Raw genomic sequence first — 25,739 nt, forward strand, 5'->3', positions numbered from 1 at the left:
TGAATTCTCAGTTTATCTACATTTTTTTAAGAGGAAAACTTCTTTTGCCACAATATCCTGTTACCTCCTGCCCAATCTGGTCATTTTTAGGACTTAGGAGACACTACCCAAAGTTATATCAGCACAGAAACCTGATAACTTGGCTTAAAACAAGGGTTACTTTATTGAATTGCTGCTCCTAAAGCATGTGACATATGTAAAGAGTGAGACACAAGGTGTGTGAACAGTTTTTACGTTCTTGACCTGCCATGGTTGAAGGAAGCGCTTCTTCAGCAGACTTGCCACTTGCTAGTCACACACACAGCTCTGGAAATTGGCATTTCACAGCCACAGACTGAAGTGAAAACCCACCCACACATCTACCAGGGCTATACAGACTGAGACGGAACAACTCAATCTAGTTCTAGGGGGTTGGTGGGAAGGCCACTATTAACTCAACAGAAATGTACGATTACAATACAGAATAGTTCAAACATTCTTTTTTCCTAAACTGAATTTGACCTACGGTAGAGATCTAAAGAAAAAAAAAAATCCTTCACTACCACTGAAACAAACACTGAAGTCCTTAATAATCTATAGAACTAAAGTTTAAGATGAACATTGTCCTAGCATCAAGGGGGCTGAAACAGACTTAAGCTGACTTGGTTTTAATCAAGAAGGTACTGTTCATAAAAAGATTGACTACACCTATTCCTTGGATTTCAAAACTTCCCATTCAGAAAAGAACATTTTATGTAGTTTTTTCTTTGATCTCTTTAGGCATTTTAAACAGTTGCTTGATACTTCCTGGAACTATAAAGCTATGTATAACGCAGAAATCATTCCAGAACATATGTGCCTCCTTTTTTTTTTTTTCACGATGAACGTTATTTTTGAGAACAAAGATCTTGTTTTCAAACAAATATGGTCATTAACTGTGGTGCGCCAGAAAACATAGGGCATGTTCGTTTCAACAGAATCATTCCTAAAGAAAGTGACTCAGTTCCCATGAGGAATCAAGACATGTTCAATTCATGAGGACTGGGAGCAAGGAGCCCTGCACGACCAGCTGAAGGTTCACAGATAGCTCGGAATGCTCCTAATTTCAACATGGGGCCAGGAGTCCACATCTCGGCTCATGTCACATCAGCAAAGAGCTTCTAAGAGTCGTAAGTAGTAGCCTTTGTAAAGGCTCTTCGCCAGATTTGCACCTTCCCGAAGCCCACTTAACAAAGTAGCCATTGCCCATCCCACTTCCCTCTCCTCCGGGGTTACGGAGGTCAGTGGAGACACAAAATTTCAGAAACTCAAACCACCTCCCCCTCAAAGACGACTATGTTACATTGTATTTAATAGAACCAATGTCAGGGCGCTCCCCTTTTTTTTTTTTTTTTTTTTTTTAACCTCTTCTTTTCTTCCTGACAGCAGATCCATAAAAAGTGAAAGAACCAGAAAAACATCACCTTGGGAGACAGAAAAGACTAAGACAGATCTGACCACATGACAATTTTCTCAGCCTTGACCTACACGGGGCAGCTAAGACTCTGGAATGAGAGGCACTGCCCCTACCGCTGCTGCTGCACAACACTGTGTTTAGACGGTTGAACAAGTGCAAAAAGAACCCTGCTGAGTCTCGTTGGTGTGGCCTGGCCGCCGTGCAGCTCAGGGTGTCGGAGGTGGTCTCGGAGACGGGGACGAGCTCTCACTGTCGAAGCTGGCGGCTCGGCCCTGCCACTGCGGAGAGGAGAAAAAGATGTTTACCCGTTGCCAAGGGAATGTACATTTCAACTTTTGAAACTCATCCGGCCCATGCACTGAATTCACCTTTTCCCAGCTTTTCATAAGCTTTCATGAATTTTGCTGTTAGCCATGCAAAAACGTAAGGAGACCAGCTTTCGAGCTTCTAGTTTGGAAGGCCTGATTTTTAGACCTGCTGCAGAGATAATGAAAGCTTTCTTTAGCGTGTGGAATGCATGCGTGCAGGTGTGTGTGTGTGTGGCAACGTGCGTGCGTGCGTGTTAGTTAATGAGGTGCTATGATTGGACCATTTCTGAATGCTTCAGCCATTTTTCACGCTGAAAATCAGATTTTGTTAGCAGCGAAAGAGGCCGTCTGCAGAGTATGCCCTTACTGCCAAGATCCTGCAATCACGAATTCTTAGCAATTTGTCTGGGAGCTGTTCGTACAGCTAAAGCCCTGATCTTGCTTCAGCGCTGGGCTCTCCTCTTCAGTCTGAGTGCTTCCCGGGGGCCTTCAGGAGGAGATGGCAGCCCCCTGCCCTTTCGGGTGCCTCCACCTTTCTTTTCCTCCCTCTCCTGTCTCACAGGCTGCCACCCCCTCAGCCCGACTCTAACCCCTCTGTGAAGATGGTAATGTAATGAGGTGTAATGGAGTGAGGAGAGGGCTGGGGGTGGATGACCCGCGCTTGGGCCATCGAACCCTTCTTTACATTGAAAAGCCAGGCAGAGCTGGAGCAATGTTTTCTGGACAAGGATCTGACCCTGTGAATATTCTAGAGCCGTCTGGTGGCTGTATAACTTCAAAGCAAGTCAGTGTCCACTGCTCACTCCATCCTTTCTGTGAGCAGAGGAGACGCAATACTCTCCTAGGTGCCTGCGGGACAAGGCTTCAGGAAGAGAAGTCAGGTACGTGGGTGAGATGGCCTTTCTGAACCTGAAGTGCAGCCCCTTTTGCTTCTCATGGGCTTTTGGGGTCTCCATGAGGAGTGATGGGGCTGAGGAGAAGTGGACTACACCTTTGTGTTATGTGTAGGGGTAGGATGGGGAAGGACGCGGTCCCTTCTCCACACCCACCCCCCTCACAACACAGCCCTTTCTAGACAGAGCAGAGCCACTTAAGGATTAGACCATCCCTTCCAGCATCTCCTGTGGGAACCCACAACGCAGAGGAGAGACCCAGACCTGCTGATTGCCTTCATGTTCCTGGCTCTTAGGGAAAGCCTCTGTTACCTGTCCCCGGACTCAGTCCTTCATGGTCCCTTAGTACCCACTGGACAGGCCAACCTGCAGATAAGTAATCAAAGGCTGGACAGGCAGGTATTGATGACCACCATAACGTGACCTGGGCCTGAGCAATCTTAGCATGCGAAACCCGAAGGCAGGCCTGAGGGATCATCCAGGCTAGCTCTTTTGTTCTTGCAGATAAGATAACTCCATCCACACTCAGTGTTCCCTCCGCTCCATCCTGTGGCCACCTTTGCACCTGGCCACATCAGGAGAAGAAGGAGACACACAATGGAATAAGAAACCTAACCTCTTTGGTGCCATACCAGGTACTTACTCCTAACTCCGGTGGCAGTCTCTCTGCTTGCAGCATCCACGTGAGTGAAATCACAACCGAAGGTTTCCCTGGTGAAATATTTTACATAAATAAATGCCTGGTTTTTGAGCCCACTGTGACTTCTGACTCAAGTGTTTCTTAACCAGAAGGTGACATAAGATGATTACTAATGCTTTCATTTAACAGATCTTCATTTTAGAACTTCTGCTTTTTCTGTTGCAATCTTTAACCTCTGTGAAAGGTACATTGTAATTATTGGCTTCTCCCCTGGGTAAGCATGCCTCTTAAACAACCTGATTGATAGGCCAGCTCAGAGGAGGAAAAAAAGAAACGGCTACACAGAGTACATCTTTTTTCCTTTATATAATAGCTCAAAGAGAAGTCACACGGAGCATAATTGTTTATCCAGGACAAATGAAGAAGGCACACTGGCTCCCCTGCCAGCCCCTGATTTTTCCTGTGAAGAGGAAACAGAGGGAGGAAATGGGGTTCCTGGACAATGGGAAGATGAATGGTTCCTGCAGGCTTATCATGGTGGCTCTGAAATAGCAATGAATTGGTCCCTGGGACACCAATGAGGATGATTATTCAAGGGCGGCTGTGGTCCAGTGAGATCTTTTATTGTTCTGAAATGTGTGACATTCCAACAGAGATATAAAATCTCTGGCAGATGATCTGAATTTGACCCTTCATAGTAAACCGCCTTGGAGAAGATCGCTGGTCAACGTGGGCTGTGTATGTGGTGACAGCGGCAGCACGTAGCATTGGGCAGGAGTGCTGAGAGGAAAGAGGCCACAGCCTCTGCTGGGGAAGGATGCTCACTGTGGCTTAATCAATTTTTATTCATGAAAAAATCCCAGCAGGGAAAAATACCTTTTCAGTTAATTCGTTCCTTCAACCTAATTTTAAAACTCCAAACAAACAAGTCAGTATGGTGCCCTCTGTTCTCATTAATAAAAAAGAAATGAGGGCTTCCCTGGTGGCGCGGTGGCGCAGTGGCTGAAAGTCCGCCTGCCGATGCAGGGGACATGGGTTCGTGCCCCAGTCCGGGAAGATCCCACATGCCGCGGAGCGGCTGGGCCCGTGAGCCATGGCCGCTGAGCCTGTGCATCCGGAGCTTGTGCTCCGCAACGGGAGAGGCCACAACAGTGAGAGGCCCACGTACCACAAAAAAAAAAAAAAAAGAAAAAGAAATGATCACAGCACTTGAAACTCCTCTAAGAAAGGTGGAATATAAATATAGTGCTTTCTAGATATGATGCCATTTATCTTCCCAGGAGTAGGAGAATAAGATTTTTGTATGTATTATACAAACGGGAGAAACAAGTTCCAAGAGCAAGGTTCTTGCTCAGTGTCCAGAACAGGACCAAAAAGAAGGCAGGAGCTCTAAGGATGATTGAGATGATAAATGTTCAAGTACAATGCATCACATGAACACAAAGAGGGTTTACTTAATATTATCCTAGTGGGTTTTTAGATGCATCTCTATAAAGGTACTTAAACTATGGATGCTAAAAAGTGTAGGTACACATTTTTACAAATTTGTACTGAAGAAATCCTAAGTTGCCAAGATGAATGTCATTTTCAGCTTCTTCATACAGAGAAATGATCAGCTGAGCAGAAAATGGAAGGCCAGGGAGTGGGGGAAGGGAAAGTCTCGGGAACTTGGTGTGCGAAGTCAAGAAAAAAGTAAACCCAAAGGATATGAATCAATTTATTCTCTTTTCGTTTTCCATATACTGTTACTTTCCCTTTTCTGTCTCATCAAATATTCATTTTCAAGGGCTTGGTTCTACTTTATCTCTCTTTTGTAGTCTGGACCAGTGAGTCGGAGTTCTCAAAGAAACAGGACTTGAAATCAATTATTTGGCTTAATTAGGTGGTATTCATCATGGAGAGTTGATGCTGGGGCCGAGCCCCAGCCCCTCTGTGCTACCCTGCACCTCAGCCCCATCTCCAGCCACTGTTGGCTGATTACTCCAGTCTGTGTGGCCAGACTAACCCCGGTAACAGCAATGGATTATTGCAGCTTCAAGGTCAGAAAGGCGATGCAAGATGTGGGCTCACCTGCCACCTGTCGTTCTGTCATTTTGGGCCAGAGTTTCCTAGAAAAGCTGAATGGGAGGAGCCCACCCCCTCATTTTACCAACCAGGAAACTGAAGACCAGGTGGGGCAGTGAGGTGCCTGAGGCCCTGCAGCCCATCGGAGCCCTCTCAGCTCCCATTCCTCGCCCCTGCCCCATGCCATCCTGAACGTTTTAGTATACTTATTCTATCCTTAAATATCTGCAAAGGATTTTAAAAGGAGGGGTGCCACACCCCCTCCCTAGACTGAACCAGCCCTGCCGTCGGTGAGGTACTGGATGCCCACTGGCTGCCTCCTGTGTAGGTGCAGGCTGGTTGTGCGTACCTCACCCACACCCTGCAGAGAGGGCCTTCTGGAAGAAAGGGGAGCCCAGGAGCTGAGGGACTGGGCTCACTCATTAAAGCTCCACAGCTGTGGTAAAATCAAGGCAAACACCAGACAGAAATGTGAAACCTCATACTGCTGGCAACAGGTGCCAGCAGGCTTGACCACCCTGAGGGGGAAGAGGAGATGGCAGATTCTCTGGGTTTGCTGCCCACACCTTTTCCGTGTCATAGAACACGGGGAAGGGGTTACGCTGTTTTTAAGCTGAGGGGCCATGTGGCTTATTATTTTTATTAGTAGATTTTCCAATTTTTATACAACTCTCTAGACTTCCTGGCTGGAAAACTATTAAAATGAGTGAATGATCACCTGGCTTTCTAGGATATGGGTGGAAGTAATAAGATGAGGTTTAAAACTTGCTTGGCTACCCCCATGTCCCAAACCTTTTAAGAAAAAGCCGGCCGGAGGACCACCAAGGTGATAAACAGCAGGATCTTAAATTGGTGCTGTTTGGTGGAGGTGGGGCAGACTTGTGTCACTGGAAGGAACAATTTCTTTGCAGCTGAGAGAGCAATAACTAGCTCAAGATTATGCTGCAAGTTGGAAAGGTCCAGGGCTAGAGCCCAAGTCTTGGGACTCCCAGGCAGTGCTGTGTCCATTACGTCTCTGTTAGGATCCGGCTGGAAACTGGGCCACCTTGAAGCCACACTCTCTTCTCCAACAATGGGGAGAAGCAACATTCACGAGGGTAGGATCCTCTCTCTGGCCAGCTCCATCCACGTGGGGAGAACTGCCCCAGGACTGTCTGGCTAGAGCCTCAGGGAACTTACTGCTTCGACAGGGGTAGAATTTCTTGCCAAGTTCTGATCTCACCCTCTTGGGGCTCTCTCTGAAAGGACTGACTTGGCTCAGGGGCTTCGTGGAAGCATTCCGGGCCTGGCACAGTGAGCTGCTGGGAAGGCTTCCTCCAAGTTTTTCTTTTCTGTTTTGAACTCAGTGTCACTTTCAATATACTCAACATCAAAAGCTTTTTGTCAAGAAGTTTCCCACCATCTTCCCCCATTTCCTTTCTGCCTGTTACACCCTGGGTGAGAAGCATGTATCCCCCCCACCACATGCCCCCCAAGGACCCACAAAGGCGAGGTCTCGCAGCAGCCAACTGCCATTCTCCAGCCCACGCTGCCATGCAGCAAACATGCCAAGGGCCAAGCGTGACCTCACCCACCTCTCTGAAGGATTTCTTTACCTCCACCAAGGAGTGCCAGTGTGCAATGGGCTTCCGCGGGTATGCCAGCATCTCGTTCCAGTGGTCCCTGCCCAGGCCTTCGGCACTGACCCCCACACGACAGACTCCTATGATCTCGTTGTGGCCCACTCTAAGGGAGAAACAAAGGGCCTGGCATTGGTGACCAAACATGCTCTCAGAAAGGGAAGTCCCGCGGTCTGGGTCTCAGCCCCCCAGGTCTAACTCAGAATACTGAGCTCTGTAAACAGATGCTTGGCAGGGCCTCAGGGTGCCAGCAGCAGTGAAATGCTGCCCAGACTCCTTGGGTGGACATTGGACACAGACAGATGAGCAAAAGGTTCTAAACTTGTTTGGAATCTCAGGAATGGTGCACAGATTGCCTGACTTTGGGGAGTGGGAGAGTTTAAGTCTCTTCCTTTATTTGACTCAGCGAGCACTTGAGACATTAGCCCTATTGGGAAATAAATCAACCTGCTCTGAGTACCATTTCTCCATACCTAGTGGCTGTGATGTGATTTATTCACTCAGCAAGAACATCAATCATCACTCATATTTGTTCACCCAGCATCTACTATGTCCGGGAACTTGTACTAAAGATCCTGGATTGAGGCTTTACTGCATGTTTTTTTTCTCCTTCAGTGAAAGTGACACCTGGAGAGAAGGAGTCACAGTGGCTGAAGTAGTTGGAGAATGTGTTTGAGCCAGCCTTGACGGGGATGCAGGACTTGGAAAGTGGTAGAGAAGAAACACATACAAGGTGGGGGAAATCAAGTTGGATGGATATGCTGGGTCCAGATCTGGAAGGAATTGAGAGTCCAGGGGAAGAGCTTGTCCAGACAGCAGGAGCTACTGATGGTTCTGGAGAGGGGCAGGCCCAGGAACAAAGTGGTCTTTTAGGAAGGTGCGCCTTGGTATGTTGGCTGGGTTGAGGCTGGAAGTGATGAAGGCAGGGGTCAGCTAGGAGGCTGCACAGACATCCCCAAGTGGGAGCGGTAGCAGCAGTGGAAATGGAGAGGACGGGGGGTGGGGGGGTGGGCGGGATTCTAAAGGACAGATGCCAGATGGAGGAATGGGAATAGTCGGGGGTGAATTCAGGGAAATTGATGGGTGGGGCAGCCCCTGATGGAAATGAGCCCATTGGGAAGTGAAGCTTGAGCTTCTACTTTGGCGGGGAATCCATGCTTTTCCTCAAACTCCTGTACCCTCCTTGGGTGGAGCCAGATTTGAGACCAATGAGTGTCTGAGCCATGAACCACAAGGTCCAAGGTCAAAGAGCCCTGTGCTGCACTGAGGTGGGGACGAGGGGCAGGGAATCGTGGCCCTCAGGGACCTGTACCTACCGATCATAATCCATAACCGAGATGAGCAGGCTGACTTGATCCATATTCTCTGGGGGAATGTCAAAGATGATGGCCTCATTGTAGACTGGGTTGAGGGTGTTCTTCTTTATGGTGGTTTTCTTCTTCTTCAGTCTCCGCCCGTCACAAAGCAGGGACACTTTGACGTATGGATCTGTGCCAATGGGGGCAGTGAGAAGGGAAGGGAGCGTGTTAAACATATGTCCTTAAACATCATGTGCAGCAGAAGGATGGAAGCCCCAGACCTACTGTTATTCTCAGATGGCATCAGTGGGTTGTTAAAATAATTAACCACCTTGTATTTATGTAGCACACCTGTCTCTGCGGATGCTCTGTGCTTAATAAACAGAGTCTTTAGTGACCTCAGGCTTCTTAGGAGAGTGCTTAACAGACTTTCACTAATGGGGAAGCTGGCCCCAAATCAGACAGGATACTTGCCCATGGGTATGCAGTTCACGGCCCTAAATCTCAGCTCCGTGGTGGCTGGCTGGCTCCAAAGGGTGGGGAAGCTGAACAAAGGCACTCTGTTCCTTTCACCTACTTGGAGCCTTTTCTCTGGGGGGTCTTGTCAGCATTATTAACCAAAGCATAAAGTGGGTAAAAATAGAATCGATGACACCCAAGGAGTAGCAATGAGACAGAGTAAATGAACAGCGACAGTCACGATGCTTGTCCGGTCCTCCCTACCTGAGGACAGGATTATGGGTCTCATTGTCCCATCAAGCTCATTTCCATTTGGCATCAGGGAGGGGGTAGGAGCCCTGCTCTCTGCCTCCCTGGAAGCTCTTTCCTGCCCACTCTGGGCAGTGGAGGAGCAGGGGGTCGTGGCCGGGGGAGTGAGTGAGGCAGCCTCCTGGGACTCAGGGTGACTGGCTGCCATTTCATCTCTCAGTGGGATCTTGGAATCTCTCCAGCCCTCGAGGAGATGTCTTTTTACTGACCTCCCATGCACCTCCCATCCTTGTCTCTTCTTTAGTTTTCTGAATGGGTATTTCATGGTCAGCTTCCTACCCTGAAATTTTCTCCTCACCCAAGTGAAGTGACACCGATTGTATCTCATTGCTCAGGTGTCTCAGTCACCGTCATAATTGTTATTTATGCTGCACAACTCAAGAAACGGGAGGACAACTCACAGGTAATAACAGCTTTTGAGACACTGATGTGCTGAGACACCTGCTTGCCCAGTAGCCAGGGCTCCTGTGACTCTGTCAGGAGGTGCGGACCAAGCAGCCGCTCCCAGATCCTCATTGACAGGCGTATGGCTCTATCTCCTGGGCACCCAAGTACCCAACGAGGCGCTCATGCTCCCTGGGGAATTGTTCAGGTGGCAGAAGAGGTGCACAGCTTTGGGGAAGCTACAGAGAGCCGTGACATGGGATCAGAAACTCAAGCCTTAAAGGCAGTTCTGTAGATGCCCACATGTGCTACGGACTCACCAACGTGACAGCAGCAGCTGTGCCTTAGCCATGGGGGCACTTGGGTTTATGGGGGACCTGGGGAGACCATGAGGTGTTTAATCACCCTGCTGTCTCTGACGACCCATTTGCAAGGGTTCTCTCTCAGGAGGATGTTCAGTAAAAAGGAAGGAGGGGTTCCTAGAACTGCTGTGAGATAGCTTTCTCGTGTCCGCAGGCTCCATTCTCTATGGATACGCCCCGGACAGTGTTGAGGTCCAAGCAGATGGGTGGGATAGCTACCTCCGAGACCTGTTGTTAACTTGGCAACCTCTATGCTCCTGAAGTGTGAACACTACCTTGGAAAGCATCTTCAGGCTTGAGGCTGCCCAAGTGCTGCCTCATCCCCTGACATGCCTATTTCCATACACGCCCACAGCGGAGCAAACTTCCATGTCGCCAAGCTTGGAAAGATGTGACAGAGCCAGCTGTCCCACGGGCCACTAGGCAAATGCCTGATGATTAGCTGGGAGATTCTCAGCTTCCTTCCCCACCTCTATTCACTCGTATGAGGCGTATCTAATTTATAAAATCCAGTGGGTGTTTCCCTTGAAGGAACCCATACTCTCACCATCATCCAAGAGGCTAAGCAGAGAGAGGACTGTTCCTTAGGGTTTTTGCTCTAGGGCAGAAGCCTGTGCTTCTATTGGAATGCTGGCTCCAGACGACCTTTGAGGCCCTTTCCTCTCCAGCAGCCAATGATGTTTATGCAGCTGAGGGAGGAGGCACAACGACCAGCAGTGTGTTTCAGCCTCCTTGTCATGAGGGCCATCGTAATTCAGCATGCAGTATGTGCCAGGCACCACGCTAAGAGATTTACACGTATCATGTCGTTTAAACTTCATGTCAACCCTATAAAATATTCATCATCCCCCTCTTATAGATAGGGAAATTGAGGTTTGAGAGATTAAGAAACTTGCCTAAGATTTCAACTTAGGTCTGACTCCAAAGTTTACATTTGTAACCACTAGACTCAAAGCAGTACGGACCAGATGTGGCAGAGATGGGTGTGTTTACCCACTCACCATCCCTTTGGGGTACACTGATCCTTATTATTATTTTGTATTATTTTTTATTGCCATGGTTCTAGTGGATAGGCTTAAAGAATTGATTCACGACTAGTTTAGATCGAGGAGAATAGGAAGATCCTTGGTTTTAGAGGTCAAAGTCATATAAATCAAGAACAGGCAATTAATGAGCTCCATCCACTCCCTATTTTAGTCCAACATCAAAGCAGTCCGGGCTGAAGGCAACCTCAAACTTATCCTCCAAAACAGGAGATCTAGTTTGAGAGGCCCCTGGCAGGTGTGTCCCCACTGCATCACCCTCTGACAAAGTTCTTTATCCTATAAATTCATTCATTCATTCATCATTCAATACATACTTATTCAATGCTTATTGTGTTCCATGAACTGTCCCAGACACTTGCTTACCTCAATGAACAAAATAGAAATCCCTAGCAAAAAAAGGACTGCTGAATTTTCAGAATCAAGCTGAGATTTAATACCAGATTCCAAACCCAGGTAGAAAAAAGAGGCAATCATGAGAGGAAGGTTAGAACTTAGCGTGAGAAAAGTCTCTCACCCCAACCCTCTGATGTGGAACAGCCTTTACGATTACCTTGGCGACTTCGCTGTAAGCTCTCTCTCTAGCACATCAATTTAATTACACCAGAGAAGATAGTGTGGGGACTTGGGTAGCAAAATCCTATTTCCTTCAGCAGTCTTGAGAGTCCTCAGTGAATTTCTGTCCCTGCACACACTTATTTTGATATTAAAATGAAATCTACATTGGTTGTGTTTTTGGAGGAAGCCAGCTTGTTGCTGCCTAAGAGCTTTGCACGTGTCAGAAGAGGCTCTTTAAGCTCCTCACCACATCCTGATGTGTGGTGGTAGCTTCAGTGGAAGGAGAGGCATCAGGGCAGGTGCTAGAGGCATGAGGTCAGGTGCTATCTGGGGCAGCTTTTGGCCTGGAAGGTATGAGTGTTGCAGAGAGACAGTGCAGGCTGGGAGCAGAGGCTCTGAGGGATTCAAAGCCACAACAGACACACCTTACTTCAGCGTTTCTTGACCACCCTTCCCTGAAACCTCATATTTCAAGGCCTAATATCTCATCTTCTTCCAAATGCACCAGGTTGGGCCTGGGCCCAGATGTTTTCAGCTAGACGGTCACCTCTTTATGGCAACTGGGATTACACTAAGGAAATAATTAATGAGTAAAAGGAAAAATCTTCCATATACTCCCAGCCAAGTTCAGAGGCACCTCTGGAGTGGATTTATATTGCTAACTGGAATCTCCAGAAGAGTCTCTCGGGTAGGGGTCTAGGGAAACAAACCAAGCCTTTCCCTGCGTTTGCTACTGAGTGCGGCCCAGGCTGTTCTACGTGCCTGCTCTTTGGGATGCTCTACCCCATCCCTTGGACTAATGTGAGCCGACACGGGGAAGGAGGCTCCTAGGACTCCTCTGTTATATCAAAACTCAAAAACCTTCTCTGACAATGACTTGCAGAATCGTGGAAAAGGATCAAACCTCTGACACCGGGTCCAGCCTGTAGGCTCTGAGGCTGCATCCAAACAGGCATCTCCTCGGTTGCTAGAACAGGACTTCTTTCTCCTGCTGTACCTAGCAGCTCTCCTGGTGCTGAGACAGAGGCCCAGAGCCCTGCAGGAAAACCTCAAATACAAGTGCAGTTTGCTTTTCAGCGCCTCTGTTCCTTTGACTCAGTCTGCAGGGCTGCCGTCGCTGCATGGACCTACAAACACTTAAGACACTCAAACTTGACATAACCCTTGGAAGCCCTGAGGTCTCACACAAACTAGAAAGATGTTCCTTAATTTTTTTCACCTATTTATTTGCTTCTTATTCTCTCCATCCTCAAAGAGAAAGAATGATAGTAATAGCTAATATCTACTGACTGCTTATTATGTGTCTGGCACATCTCTAAGAATTTACATGAATTAACTTGTTTATCCTTAAAGCAACCTGTGTAAGTTTTTTTTTTTTTTTTTTTTTTTTTTTCAGATCAGGAAACCGAAGCATTACACCACAAGGAAGTGGCAGAACTGGAATTCAAAGCCAGGCCATTTGCCTGCAGGGCTGTGCTCCTGTTCGAAGAATACTGACAATTCTTCCCCCTTCTCTCTGAACATCTTTCCACATTCTAATACCTAGGCCACTGGGAGGCCACTTGGCAAGCACTTGGGTAGGAGAGGTACCTGAGTAGCCTGTGATGTCCATCGCCTTGAGGTTCCGACATTTGATCACAGTGAGGGTGAGCCTGCCTGCTGTGGGCAGGTAGCAGAGGGAGAACATGATCTCTCCCAAATCCACGCTTTCCTGCAAAGAAGCAGACAAGAAGGCAGATGAAGGGCACACAGCTCCAGTGCAGCTGCAGGGCCACTCTGGAGCCCAGGAGAAGGCTCTCTGAGGGAGAGTGCTATGTCTTTAAGGTCTGACGTTCTGGCCTCTATGCTGAGAGTAACTGGGTATAAAAGGCAATGATAACAACGTTGGCTCTTCAGCAGAATTTGTCCCCTTCAGTATTCCTTCTGAGCTCTGATCAGACTCTGGTCCTGGTCCTCCCCCTCCTGCTTTGGCCTCACCTGCCCTACCTATGCCCTTTGGCTGCAGCCTCCAGACCACCAGGCCTTTTAGGGCCCAGCCCTATTCTCCAACTTACCCTTCTCAGTCACTGGACCCCTTGACTCCCCACCCTGCCTGGCCTGGGGTCATGACAGTATTCTGTACAAGACCCACTCTAGCCATCAGGGGTCCCCTCTCCCCACATATCTGGTTCTAGCTCTCAGCTCAGTCATTCTTTGTGAGTCCCTCTGCTTTGGCAGCTTCCTTGCCTCTCCTGAAACACATCTAGCACTCCAACTTCCAGGCTTCAGTGTGGAAGCACAGGAATCAGGACCTGCCCAGGATATGGTGCTGACCAAGAAGACGTACACTTGTCATTCCAAGTTTGTGCCAGGTCTTGGATCTGCTTTGTCCTTAAATGTGGTCATGCTTCAGAAGTGAACCCAGCATGGAGCACACACTCTGCTGCCTCTCCTGCCCCTAGAATCATCATGACCAGGGATCCCAATCCTAGGAAGTTTCTGAGCAACAGGGAATAGGAAAACGTCAAAGATGGTAAGCGTGTCCAGCTGTTGAATTAAACAGCACCCTGCTGGACTGCCTCCTCTTCCTGTGCCACGCCTGGTGGAGGAGGGTGCTATCACTGCAAAACCTCTCCCTCAGGCTCTGAGGCTGACGTGGGGCTCTAAGACATGGAGGTGTTTCCTCTCTTAAATCTCCCAGACCCAGGGTAGAAGAAGAGGAGGTCGGAGTTTGGGCTGGCTCTGATTTCAGATGCAGATATCCATTTGTTCACTCATTCAGTCAGTCAACAAGTAGTAATTGAGCACCTGCTACGTGCCAGGTGTTGCTCTGGGTACTGGAGATATGGAAAAGAACAAAATAGACAAAAATCGCTGCTCTAATGGAGCTTACATTTTAATAGGGCAAAGGACAAGAAAGATGGTAAGTAAGTTGGTAAAAAGGATCACGGAGAAAAAAATAAGGCAGGGAAACAGGATATGAAATGCTCATGGGTGAGGCCATAGTTGTTGAAATTTTAGACAGGCTAGCCGGGGAGGCCCCCTGGAGGAGGTGACTTTTGAGAAAGAGAGCAGTCAAGGGTGGCTCCAAGGTTCTTGTCCCTTCTCGTCACAAAGAACCACCCTCTACTGGAGACTCCAAGAGACCCCTGATACTTGGCCTCACCTGGAGAATAACCCGCCACCCCTTCCAGAGCCTGTGGTCTCAATGCTCTCCCCTAGGTGGCACCGATACCCACCCTTTCCCTAGCCCAGGGCCTCTCACGTTGCGGAGCACAGGCTCCGGACGCGCAGGCCCAGCGGCCATGGCTCACGGGCCCAGCCGCTCTGCGGCATGTGGGATCCTTCCAGACCGGGGCACGAACCCATGTCCCCTGCATCGGCAGGCGAACTCCCAACCACTGCGCCACCAGGGAAGCCCCGGATTTGTCCTTTCTTAACCCACTGGTGAATCAAATCCCAGGAGTAGCAGGTGAATCCTCCCGGCTCCCTGGGTGAAGAGGGGGAGGGGGCGGGGGTATTGGGGGTGGGTGTGAGGGGTGGAAGGGTGGTGTCTGGCTGGGGCAGAGCTGGACACAGCGTAGAGAGAGCTACCCCCACACCCCGACCCCAGCACAAGAGCCAAGACCAACACCCACGAGCTCCTGTGCCCCACGAAGCTCTTCTGTGACGGGCAGCTCCACCTCTGAGGCTCACAGCCACTGTGCAAGGCAGGGTGCATTGTCATTATTCCCTCCATCTCACAGAGAAGAACTCAGTGTTTAAACGTGGGTGTAAAGTCCCGACCAGGCTTGCGTGGCTGGTGGGAGACACAGCTGGACTCTGACCCTTAGGAGAGCAACGCCCTCCCAGCCCACCTAGGGAGCACCTCAAGGTAACCCTGGCTCCTCTAGACCTTAGACCACAACTTCACCTGTTCTTCTGTTTGTACTTGCTGAAAACCTGCTAGAGGCACCATGTTTAGTGGGGTATAACTGGTTAAAAGAAGGCACCAGGATCTCCCTCTCCCTCAGGGAGACACAGGAAGTGGCCCATGACAGGCGCTGTGGGTGTATGACTGTCCCCTCATGCAGCAGGGGTCGGGTCAGCAGTGCACCTGGCTGAATGTTCCATCTCTGGCGGGGGCACCGAGGTACAAGGAGGTCCCCAGCTCCCTTTATTTCCTTGTAATTCTCCAATCCTGCCCAGCCTTAGAGAAACCCTTTCAGACTCAATAACAGGGATAAGAACCAAGGTTATTGCATGCGTACCAGGCGCCAAATCCTTTGCTAAATTATCTCCGTTGAGTCTCACCACAGCCCTGTGAAGTAGGTGATCTTAGTATTCCTACTGCACACAGGAGGAAATGACTATTTGGTGAAGTTAAGCCTTTCATAGGCCAGCGCTGCTGCTCGCACACTCTCAGTGGCTCCCCTTGTTCGGCTCCTGGAATCAAGGCCCATCTTCCCAGCTTGCATTCCGAACCCTCAACAACTGGGTCCTGTCTTCCCTCCTCACCTGATTATTTCTCTCTGTTCCTCTGTGACAACCCTCTGCTCCAACTGGCTGGTATATCTTTGGTCCCTTTGGCCAAAATGCCTCCTCCTCTTATCTTTGCTTGGACAATCCCATGCGTCTTGTAGGGCCCAGGGCCATGCCCCTCCCAGGGATCCTCGCCCAGGGTCCAGCCCACACAGAACATATCTCCCCTACACCCCTGCAGCACTTTCTGTCCCTGAGCTGCTCACAGGTGTTACCGAGTCCCTGCCTTGCTGCAGCTGGGCCCTCCCATGCTGTCCAGGGACTGGAGGCCCCTTAGGGGCAGGGTCTTTGCTTTACACCTGCTATGCTTCAGGGGTGCCCGATAGCACAAGAGGAGCTACACACATGCCCAGATCATGTTAGGGCCCTGGTAAGGAATCTGGAAGCTCCTAGGGCCCCCCTGTGAGGGGGTGAACAAAAGGCTGCTGTCACTGTTTCCCCACATGGCTACTCTGGAGCCTTCGAAGGCTGTCTTGTCGCAGGAGTTGTGAGCTGATTGGTTTGTGAGCTTGGGAGACTTGCCTGGGGATGTGGGAGATCCCTCAGGGTGAACGGGATCACCTGGGGTGCTATGGGCTGCCCTCAAGGATGGTTCCCTCCAGGGAGAGCACCGACCCAGCAGGCCCCCCTCCTTTTGTGGTAGAACTGTGGCAGCTGGGGGCACCCGTGGTGCTGAGTCTGCAGCGAGGTTTGGAACCCCCACCCCCATCTTGGTCTCTGCACTGAACAGTGAGCTCCACCCTCCATCGTTGGGCCCGGACAGGCAAAGGGAGTGAGCCAATATCCCCCTACGACTTGGACGCAGAGAGGAAACTGGGGCCGGGGGGCCCGAAGCCCAGTCCAGGACCTTCTGCTGTGGGTGATTGGGCCTCACTGGACCTGATGGCAAGATAGCTGCTCTTGGCTCCATGGATCAAGGTGGGTATTAATTCCCCTGCACACGTAGGCAGGAGAGGACGGGTTATTTGATAAAGGAAAATAAATGGGTTACTTTTGAGTAAATAGATGGAGCTAAGCAAACAGAGTCAGCATCTCCTGGTTGCCACCTTCCTCTCTGCAAAGCCAGGCCCAGCTTGACCCCATGGGCAGCCTTTCTGGGTTCTCTCGGCACCACCCCCTTTCTCAGGGGGTTTCGGCGCCAGATCCTGTGCACCTTGCCAGCCTTTTATCCTCATTAGGGATGTTTGCGACTTTGGCTTTAATAAAACCAGGGGTGACCAGGGGCTTCAGAACAGCCAGTGTATTATTGCTTTCATCTTCACCCTCTGTCAGGGGAGGCCGCCATAGGGCCCCTGACTGGTAATGAGCTCCCTGCTGCTGGGGAGGTCACTGCTGTCCAGAAAGCAGCAGAATCCAAGTTGCCCCTCTCAACTGCTAACCCAGGGGCTGACAGGGTGGGTCTGAGCCCAGTAGCAGCTGGTAAGCGTCTTGGCTAATGCTTGCAGGGGGTAGCCCTGCAGCCAGGATGTCTGCTCCTGGAGCAGTCTGTCCTTACATGCATACAGCCTGTCCAGCTACATTGCCGCCCGTTATAGTAGCACTCTCCCCTGGCTGCAGTATCCAGGCGTCTGGGCAGGAAGATTTGTAAAGGCCCATCTATTGCACCACACTGCCCTTGCTGTCCCCAGCTGCCCATCTGCAACAGCTCATTAAAGCACTTCTCTCTCCTTGATGCACTCACACAGCCCTAGGCATAGAAAAAAAATTCCTATCCATGGACTGCCCTGGAAAGAGCAGTGAACCACAAGTCAGGAGACTTGGGCATTAGTCCCTCCAATACTAACTAGCCCAGAGATGTCGGGCTTATCATTTCACATCTCTGGGCTTTGGTCTGTAAAAATGAGGGCGTTGCACTAGATGTTGTAGTTTTAAGGTCCCTGCCAGCCATAAAAACCAAGCATTCAAACTGGAAAATCCAACATCAGGCATCATCAATTGAGATGGCCCAAGGATGCTTAACTGGTGTCTGTTTATTACCCACCTCAAGGTATCTAGCAACTTTGTTTTGAAATTCAAAGACACTCATTCCTTAGGTTCCTAATGCCCCCCAAGTGTTCTTTGTTCTTCTCCCGGTTAGCCTTCTTCCTCCTAAATAGGCAATGAGCAGCGTCAATGCCTCAGCGTCCCTCTTGGGAATCCAGGCTGAGCGAAACAAGAACGACACTTCCCCATCTCTTAGAGAACACTTCTAGTCTCTTAATCATTAAGTGGCTTGCCTGAATTTCCCATCATCAGCAGAGAAGCATCCGCTACACTTTCAGAAAAGCCACAGGAGAGTAAAAGGCTCTCTGAAGCACTCGGCAGGAAGTGCTGTTAAGTTATCCTGGGGCTGCGGGGCTGGAAGAGAGATGGGGTGGAAGCGAGTTTGCCTCCAATGGGTAAAGAAACGGCCAGTGAGCAATCCATATGTGTAGGCCTGGGGCTTGGAAGTGGGGTTAGAGGTGAATCAGATGTGGAGGCTGGATGCCGGGACTGCTCCCACAGCCCCCCAGACCTCTTCAGAGCCCCCACCACGACCATAACCTTTACCTTGATTGTGGGGCTTATATGATGAATGCTGTGTCCTCATTAGATGGTGGGCTCTTTGGGAGCAGGGATAGGGTTTGGTGTTACTCATCATCAACCCCCCACGTCTAGCCCAGGGCCTGATTCACAGTAAGAGCTCAGGAAATGCTGGCTTGATGAAGGAATGGTTGAGCCTATGGATTTGGGGTCAGGCTGATGTGGGTCCAGGTTCCAGCTCTGGCGTTTATGAGGAGTGTGGTTTACTGTAATCCTCTCATGGTCTTGGTTTTCTAATCTGTGAAATGGGGCTAATAACAGTATCTACCTCTTAGGACTGTTAAGATTAAATGAGGTAATTTGTGTAAAGCGCTTAGCATAGTGCCTGGCACAGAGTAAGCGCTCAGGAAGCATTAGCTGCTATTATAATTATCATAACTATAATGACTATTGTTATCAAGAGTTCACAGTCTTGGTGCAGGGGCAGGGGAGAGAAAGGCACGTGGGTAAGCAGTGGTATCTGGCTTGATCAGTGAGCACTGTAAGAGAGGTGTGGACAGATGTAGGAGGTGGAGGAGGGAAGAATAAACTCTACGAGGGATTTCAGGGTAGGCTTCCCAGAGCGGGTGATACTTGATAGGATCCGGCGAGGTGAGTGAAAGGAGCCGACAGCGTAAGAAACAAGCAAGCACATTCCAGGCAGGGGGTCGGCGGGCGCATAAAGACACAGGGGGCAGGCGCGGAGGTCCCACATGGCTAGAGGGCAACGTGGACGCGGGGTGGGCAAAAGCAGCCCAGACAAGGCTGTGAACAGGGCAGGGCCCACACCCAGCAGCTTGCCCTTGACCCTGCAGGTGTCTTCTGCCCCATTTCCCTCTCAGCCCACCGCACCACCCTCCACCCAGACAGCCACACCAGAAACCATCTTCACGTGTGTCATTCATTTGTCACCCGCCTACTAAAGGTTCCCAAATACGGGGAGACAGTAGTAGTGAGACAGACAGAGTCCCAGCACCTCCAGGAGCTTATATTCTGGAGGAGGGAGACAAAAATAAAGTAAGCAAGAGAGTATCCGAAGGCGCTGGGTGAACCAGGGCCGGGACAGAGGGTAGCGAATGGTGGGGTCGGGGGGGGCAGTTTAGACAGAGGGGTCAGGAAGCCGGTCTGACCTGAGGCAGTGGGGGAGGTGGCCTGCCAGGAGGGGACAGTGAGGACTGCCACGGGAGTGGCTGACAGGCGCTGTGCTGGGGAGCCCCGGGTTAGGGAGACAGGGCCAGGTTTCAGAGGCCCTGAAAGATGTTTGGATTTTCTCCCCTCTGAAAAGCAGGACCTCAGCAGCCTTGCAGAAAATGGATGGCCGGGGGAAGAGTGGAAGCCAGAAGGATCCTAGCTTCCTCGCCCTCCTGCAGCCTCCACACCCAGTCAGTTACCCCGCCATGCTGTTCTGCACCTAAGAGTCCCAGACTCCGAGGCCCTCTCTTACCCTCCCGCCTGCACCACCTTAGTTCTGACCCGCACCAGCTCTTGCCTGGACCTCCCAGCTTTCTGACTCCCTCCCCCGCCGACCCCCGCCGACCCCTCTGATCTATCCTCCTTGCTATAAACAGGGGGTCGTTCTCCTGCTCAGAATCCTTCAGTGGCTCCCCATTCCATACCTGTTTTGTAACTGGAAAACTCTTCTTCAAATGAAACATTGTTAGAAGTTCAAATATACACAACGGATGAAAAGTGGCTTAGAGACAAAGCACCCAGAGCTCCTACCTTCAACCCCTCCTTGGAGCTTCTAGGAGTCAGCTTGAAAATCACTTACCCACAGCATCGTGTGGCATTCAGGTTTCTTCATGATTTGGCCCTTGTCTTTCTTGCCAACCATTGTGGTCCAGGTGCCCTATTATGGGCTGTCCTGTCCTAAGTGCTCATACGTACCGAGCCATATAAATTTCACAAAAGCCTTATGGTTATCTGCATTTTCTCCATGGGGACCCTGATGTGCAGTGAGGCTGTGCCTCTGGCCCAGCCCACAGCTACTACATGGCAGGGCTGGGATGTGATCCCAGGCAGCCAGGCTCGAGAGCCCCCAGTTTCAGGCACTACAGCATCTTCCCTCCCTGTAACTGCCCCTCCCAAACCCTGCAGGTTCTTTTGTACCTTCGTGCCTGCGCCCTGTTCTTTCCACTGCCTGAAATAACCTCTCCCTCCCCCTGGCTGTCCTGGACAACACTCCCCTTTCCAGCCCAGCTGTCCTGTTCCCTCCTCTTGGGTCACCTCCTCTCACTCCTCTGGTCAGACTTGGGGTGTCTCCCATGGCCCCTGGGTCTAATGGCCTAGGGGACAGGAGTTACAAACGCCTTGAAGCCTGGCAAGGCACATCTGGGACAAAATCAGCAGGATCTGGTGACCCACTGGCCGAAGGGGATGCAGTGGAGGAGGGCGGACACTGGCACCCCGGCTGCCCCGTGCCTGCATGGCTGAATCAACTCTCTGCTGGGGAGGGGAGTGGAGGGGGTGGGTGCTTCTCCCAGGGTGCCAGGAGGGGGCTCCGGCTGTGAGCCCTGGGCTGTTCCCTGCTCCTCCTCGGGCCTGGGCTTGCAGGGCTGGGGGTGGCCGGGGTAGAAGGGCGGGCTGTGTCTGTTGTGCAGCTCGGGATCCCTGCTGGGAGCTGGGGCAGCTTCTATTTGTTCTGACTTCCATGCCTGCTTTTTCTCTCAAGTGTTTTCTGCCCCAAGGGCATTGCAGCATTATGAATAAATGATCTAGCAGAATGGAGGCGCCTTAAACGAACTCCATACGCTCCGGTTGCAGCCTGTGTTGTGAACACTGAAAGCCTGGGACCCGGCCCGGCCCATGGAGAAGGAGGCCCTCCAGTTCACAGGGAGCGGGGAGGTGAGGGAGACCCTCACAGTGGGTTTGGTCCCGGGGGACGCCTTGAGACACTATAGCACATCAGTGGGAGACAAATGTTTCTCTATCTGAACATCTTCAGGGAAACAGATGGTTTTATTTAGGAAAACTTTTTCACAGCCTCTCCTTCGGGAACCTGCCCTTGAAAAGAGGTTTAGCGTTTCACACGCACCATTACTTTTGGGCAAATATCCATGAGTCAGAATCACACTGGGAGGTACAGATCTCTTCCTAATGACTTTAAAAAAAAGTGGGTAGAGAGGGAGAGGAGCTATTAGGGGCTGGAAGGAGTCTGAGGAGAGCAGAGTTTGGGGAAGTTCTAGAAGAGATGGAGGCAATGCCTGGTCAAGTCAAGAAGTCTGCACCATGGGTGCTTGTCTGTGAGAGGCCAGGGTCGAGGACTTCACCTCCACTCTGCTCCATCCGTGGGCATCTTCACTAATGACAGAGCGGAGTTAATGGCACGTTAATGAACTTAATGATGAGAATCTGTCTTCATTTCTTGCCTCAAGTTGTCCTGCTGCGTGGCTGTCAAACAGCTGTCAGTTTCCCCCGGACAGGGCGGGCAACTCAGTGGTGAGCGATCTGCTCTCTGCCCGAGCAGGGCTGTGGCCGCAGGGCTCTCAGCAGGAGGGAAGCTGCCCTGGTCCCAGTGGGGCAAGTCTCCTAGGACAGCGGAGGAACATTTCTGCAAACAGGTGCCCCAGGGATGCCAACAGGCAGGGCTTTGGTGCCAGACGAGGGCACGTGCTTGAACCACCAGTGATGGGGGCTTTAGCTTCTTCATATCTTTGCTGACCTGAAGGTTTAGGTTTTCACCTGTCTCCAGATGCTCCAGACCTCTGGGTCTTGCTGTGATGAGGCTGTTCTCCGAAGATCCTCTTTGCAGCCTTTCATGGAGTTGCCCATGCTGCTCGTAAAGCATTCTCTTTGTTCAGTTCTCCTCCCACCTCTGCAGCTACGTTCTGGTCCCTGCTGGATCCTCCTCCCGTCCCTACCGCTAAGCAGTGGGTTCTAAACACTCATTCTCTCCTCACTCACCCACGACGTTGACACCCATCTCCATGCTCGTGACCCCCGAATTTATGGCGCCTTCACCGACCTCTCCTCTAGACTCCAGCCTTGTATGTCCAACATGACATCCCATCCTGGACATCTCACAGAAATTCAAACTTCTCAGATGCTCAGGGTGAACTCTGAGCTTCTTCTGTTTACCTTTTCCTCTTATTTTCTCCAACTCAGGAAATGGCCCCTCCATCCATCCAGTTTCTCCAGGCAGAAACAAGACCTCGTCATTGATGCCTACCCTCCTTGCTCCTTTGCATTTAGTTCAACACCAAGCCCTGTCAATTCTATCTCAATTCAATCTTGAGTCTACCCACCTCTCTCCATCTCCAGTGCCACACAGAGGGCAAAGTCCCGTCTCACTTGCTCACATGCCACAGCCTCCTAACAGGTCCCCTGTTCCCCTTTGTTCTCCTGCCCCACTTTCCATACAGCAGCCAGAAAGCACTTCCAAAACTGTAAGATGGACCATGTCACTCCTCTGTCTGAAACCCTCCAGTGGCTTCCCCCTGTGGTAGAATAAAAGCCAAAAACCCTTCCCAAGACCTACAGGGCCCTACATGATCAGGGTCCAACCCTTCCCCCTCCCCCTGCCTCAGCCCTCCTCACTATGCATTAGCCCCTCAGGCTCTTTCAGCTCCTCAGCTGTGCCCCCAGGACTTTGCACATTCATCTCCCTCTGCTTGATCATTCTTTTCCCAACTCTTCACACGGCAGGTGTCCTCTCATCCTTCAGGCCGCTTCCTCCAAAGCCACAGCCCCTGCTCTAGACTGTGTGTTCCCAAAGGACAGGGACTGGGTCTGTTTTACCAGGGCCAGGACTAGGGCAGAGTAAACCAAAGTGCCCAGGGTGCAAAAGCAAAGGCGGTGGAGGCCCTCATTCTTAGCTTCACTCACGCATGCCTACAAGAGCGAATGCTTCCATACATTCTGCCCTCTTGGTGCCTTGCTTACCTTACCCTGGTCCCTGTCCCGTATTTTACTCACCACTATATTCCCAGGACTGAGCACAGTGCCTGGTAAATAAATAACACAGGCTCACCAATATTTGTTGAATTAATGAGCAACTCAGCTTCGTGGGGTGCACCTGGTTAGAAGGCGGTGAAAAGGACGGGTGTGGGCCCTTGCATAACCTCAGCCTCGGGTCTGTCCAGCAGTGTCCATGTGGGCAACAGCTCAGGGTGGAGCCTCATAAGTTGTGGCTCAGGGTGTGGTCTGGAGGTCTCCTGAGTTGGACTCACTTGGGGAGGTGGGGACTTGACTCCTGAGCTGCGCCCCAGCTCTACAGAGTCAGGATCTCTGAGGGTGGGACCTACGTGTGCGAATGATTGACAGGCTTCCCAGGTGATTCTTCTGTATGCTCGGTTTGTAACCTAAGGCAAACGAGGAGATTCCGAGGCTGCCCTGGACAAGACCCTACTGGAGCCTCTGTGACATGGAGTATGACGAAAGTCATTCAATATCAGTGTTGCCAAGCAAAAGTTAGGATCATAGAAGGGCCTCTTCTCCTTTGTTAGGTGCAAACAAAGTTCCAATGGATCAAAGACACGCTGATCCACCTGGAACGCTTGCTCACCATCACCCTCCACTTTTTCCCTACGCACCTCAGGCACGCCGCAGAGCTGAGTTTTAGCAAGAAGGGACCTCACCCAAATTTAGATGATTTAAGAAAACTGGATAGCACTCTAAAAAGGTCTGACACAGCAGCGGAACTTGGAACTTGCCAGAAATGCAAATTATTGGGCCCACCCTCACAGGGGGTGGGACCTGGCACTCCATGTTTTAACAAGCCCTGTAGGGAAGTCTTAGGGGCTGAGAACCATTGCCTTGCGGAGTTAGAAGAACCAACTGAGCACGCACACTCTGGCCGGGATTTTGATGTTGCTTCCACTTTGTCTCCTTATTTTCGTGATGAAAGCCAAAGTCAAGAGAGAAGGGGACTGACAGATATGGAGCATCTGCTTGTTTGTAGAGACCATGCTGGGTACTTATCATACTGTACTTAATTCATTTCGTTCATACAACATTCCTGGCAGGAACCCACAATTATTGCCATATTGAGGATCACAGAGGTTAAATAATCACCTAGGGTCTCAGAGTGATCGACCAGGTCTGGATTTGGACTCCCGTCTGCTGACTCTGAGGCCTTGTTCTCCTCCTCCGTGCCACCCAGCCTCCTCTGGAATTGTGCTCCACTCCACCTACCTTCTCCCCCTGGTTATTGAGGATCAGGTGGGCTAAGGACACGTGTGGGTTTTTTAAAAAATAAATTTATTTGTTTATTTTTGGCTGCGTTGGGTCTTTGTTGCTGCGTGCAGGCTTTCTCCAGTTGCGGCGAGGGGGGGCTACTCTGTTGCAGTGTGCGGGCTTCTCATCTCGGTGGCTTCTCTTGTTGCGGAGCACGGGCTCTAGGTGCACAGGCTTCAGTAGCTGTGGCACGTGGCCTCCATAGTTGTGGCTCACAGGCTGTAGAGCGCAGGCTCAGTAGTTGTGGTGCATGGGCCCAGCTGCTCCGTGGCATGTGGGATCTTCCCAGACCAGGGCTTGAACCCGTGTGCCCTGCATTGGCAGGGGGATTCTTAACCACTGCACCACCAGGGAAGTCCCTCCCATGTGGGTTTTGAAAGCAAAATTTTTCAGTGTTTTGGAATCAAGAAGCCCTAAAGAGGAAGGCTCTGAGACTCAGAGTCATTGCTTTTCTCTGCCTGCCCCAGTCTGCTTCCTCTTGAAAGGGGACAAGTGTGTGATGTGAGGGGATCCATCTCCTGCTCACTTCAACCAGCCAGTGCCGGCATCCTCAGTCAGCCATTCCTCGTGAAATGCACCTATATGTCATCATCTCACCCAGGGCTAAGTTGCTCCAGTGGACACTGCCTGATGCAAGAAGATTGGGAGAGGAGGAAGCTGGGCCAGCAGTGGAAGGACCCTGTGCTCTCTCTGCACGGATCTACCCACCTGAACTTCTCTGGGGTGCAGACACCAGGTCTGGGAGGAGGAAACCCTTCATGAAGAAATTTTGGGCAGGTAAAGTGTTTCCCTCTGTGTCCTGCAGAGTTGGAGTTATTTTCCTCACTTTTGTTTTCTGGCTTCCTCAGGTCTTAAGGTGGGTCAAGGGGATGGTCTGCAGTCCCTGTGGGCCTCCTGGGAGAGTTGCAAGCATCATATCTTGGGATTCACTCCCTTGGTGTGGGATCCTTGTGGATCGAAGCAAGACAACTCCACATGCCACTAGGCAGCAAGAGACCACGAATGACTGGTCAACTCATCCAATCCTAGCTTCCAAGCAGAACCACATTAAACTCAACAAATGAGGCCTTTTTTAAAGACATCACTCACACCTTTCACAGTGTTCCATCATCCTGGAACTCAGGAAATTCTCCTTGACGTCCAACCCAGTGC

General features: G+C 50.7%; 1 protein-coding gene across 2 annotated transcripts in view; it reads right to left on the minus strand.

Annotated features, from left to right (window-relative positions):
• Nucleotides 1-1,641: 1,641 nt before the first annotated feature.
• SYT6 (synaptotagmin 6) overlaps nt 1,642-25,739 on the minus strand; it is a gene marked incomplete at both ends in the record, with an annotated part of 58,677 nt that continues 34,579 nt past the window's right edge. For both annotated transcript variants that reach the window (XM_079698498.1, XM_079698499.1), the window contains 4 exons: nt 1,642-1,713; nt 6,915-7,065; nt 8,276-8,447; nt 12,963-13,083. In XM_079698498.1, the coding sequence (XP_079554624.1) occupies nt 1,642-1,713; nt 6,915-7,065; nt 8,276-8,447; nt 12,963-13,083 (516 nt within the window). The remainder of the gene's footprint in view (nt 1,714-6,914; nt 7,066-8,275; nt 8,448-12,962; nt 13,084-25,739) is intronic.

The sequence above is a fragment of the Hyperoodon ampullatus genome (assembly GCF_949752795.1).
Source record: "Hyperoodon ampullatus genome assembly, chromosome: 2".
NCBI lineage: Eukaryota > Metazoa > Chordata > Mammalia > Artiodactyla > Ziphiidae > Hyperoodon > Hyperoodon ampullatus.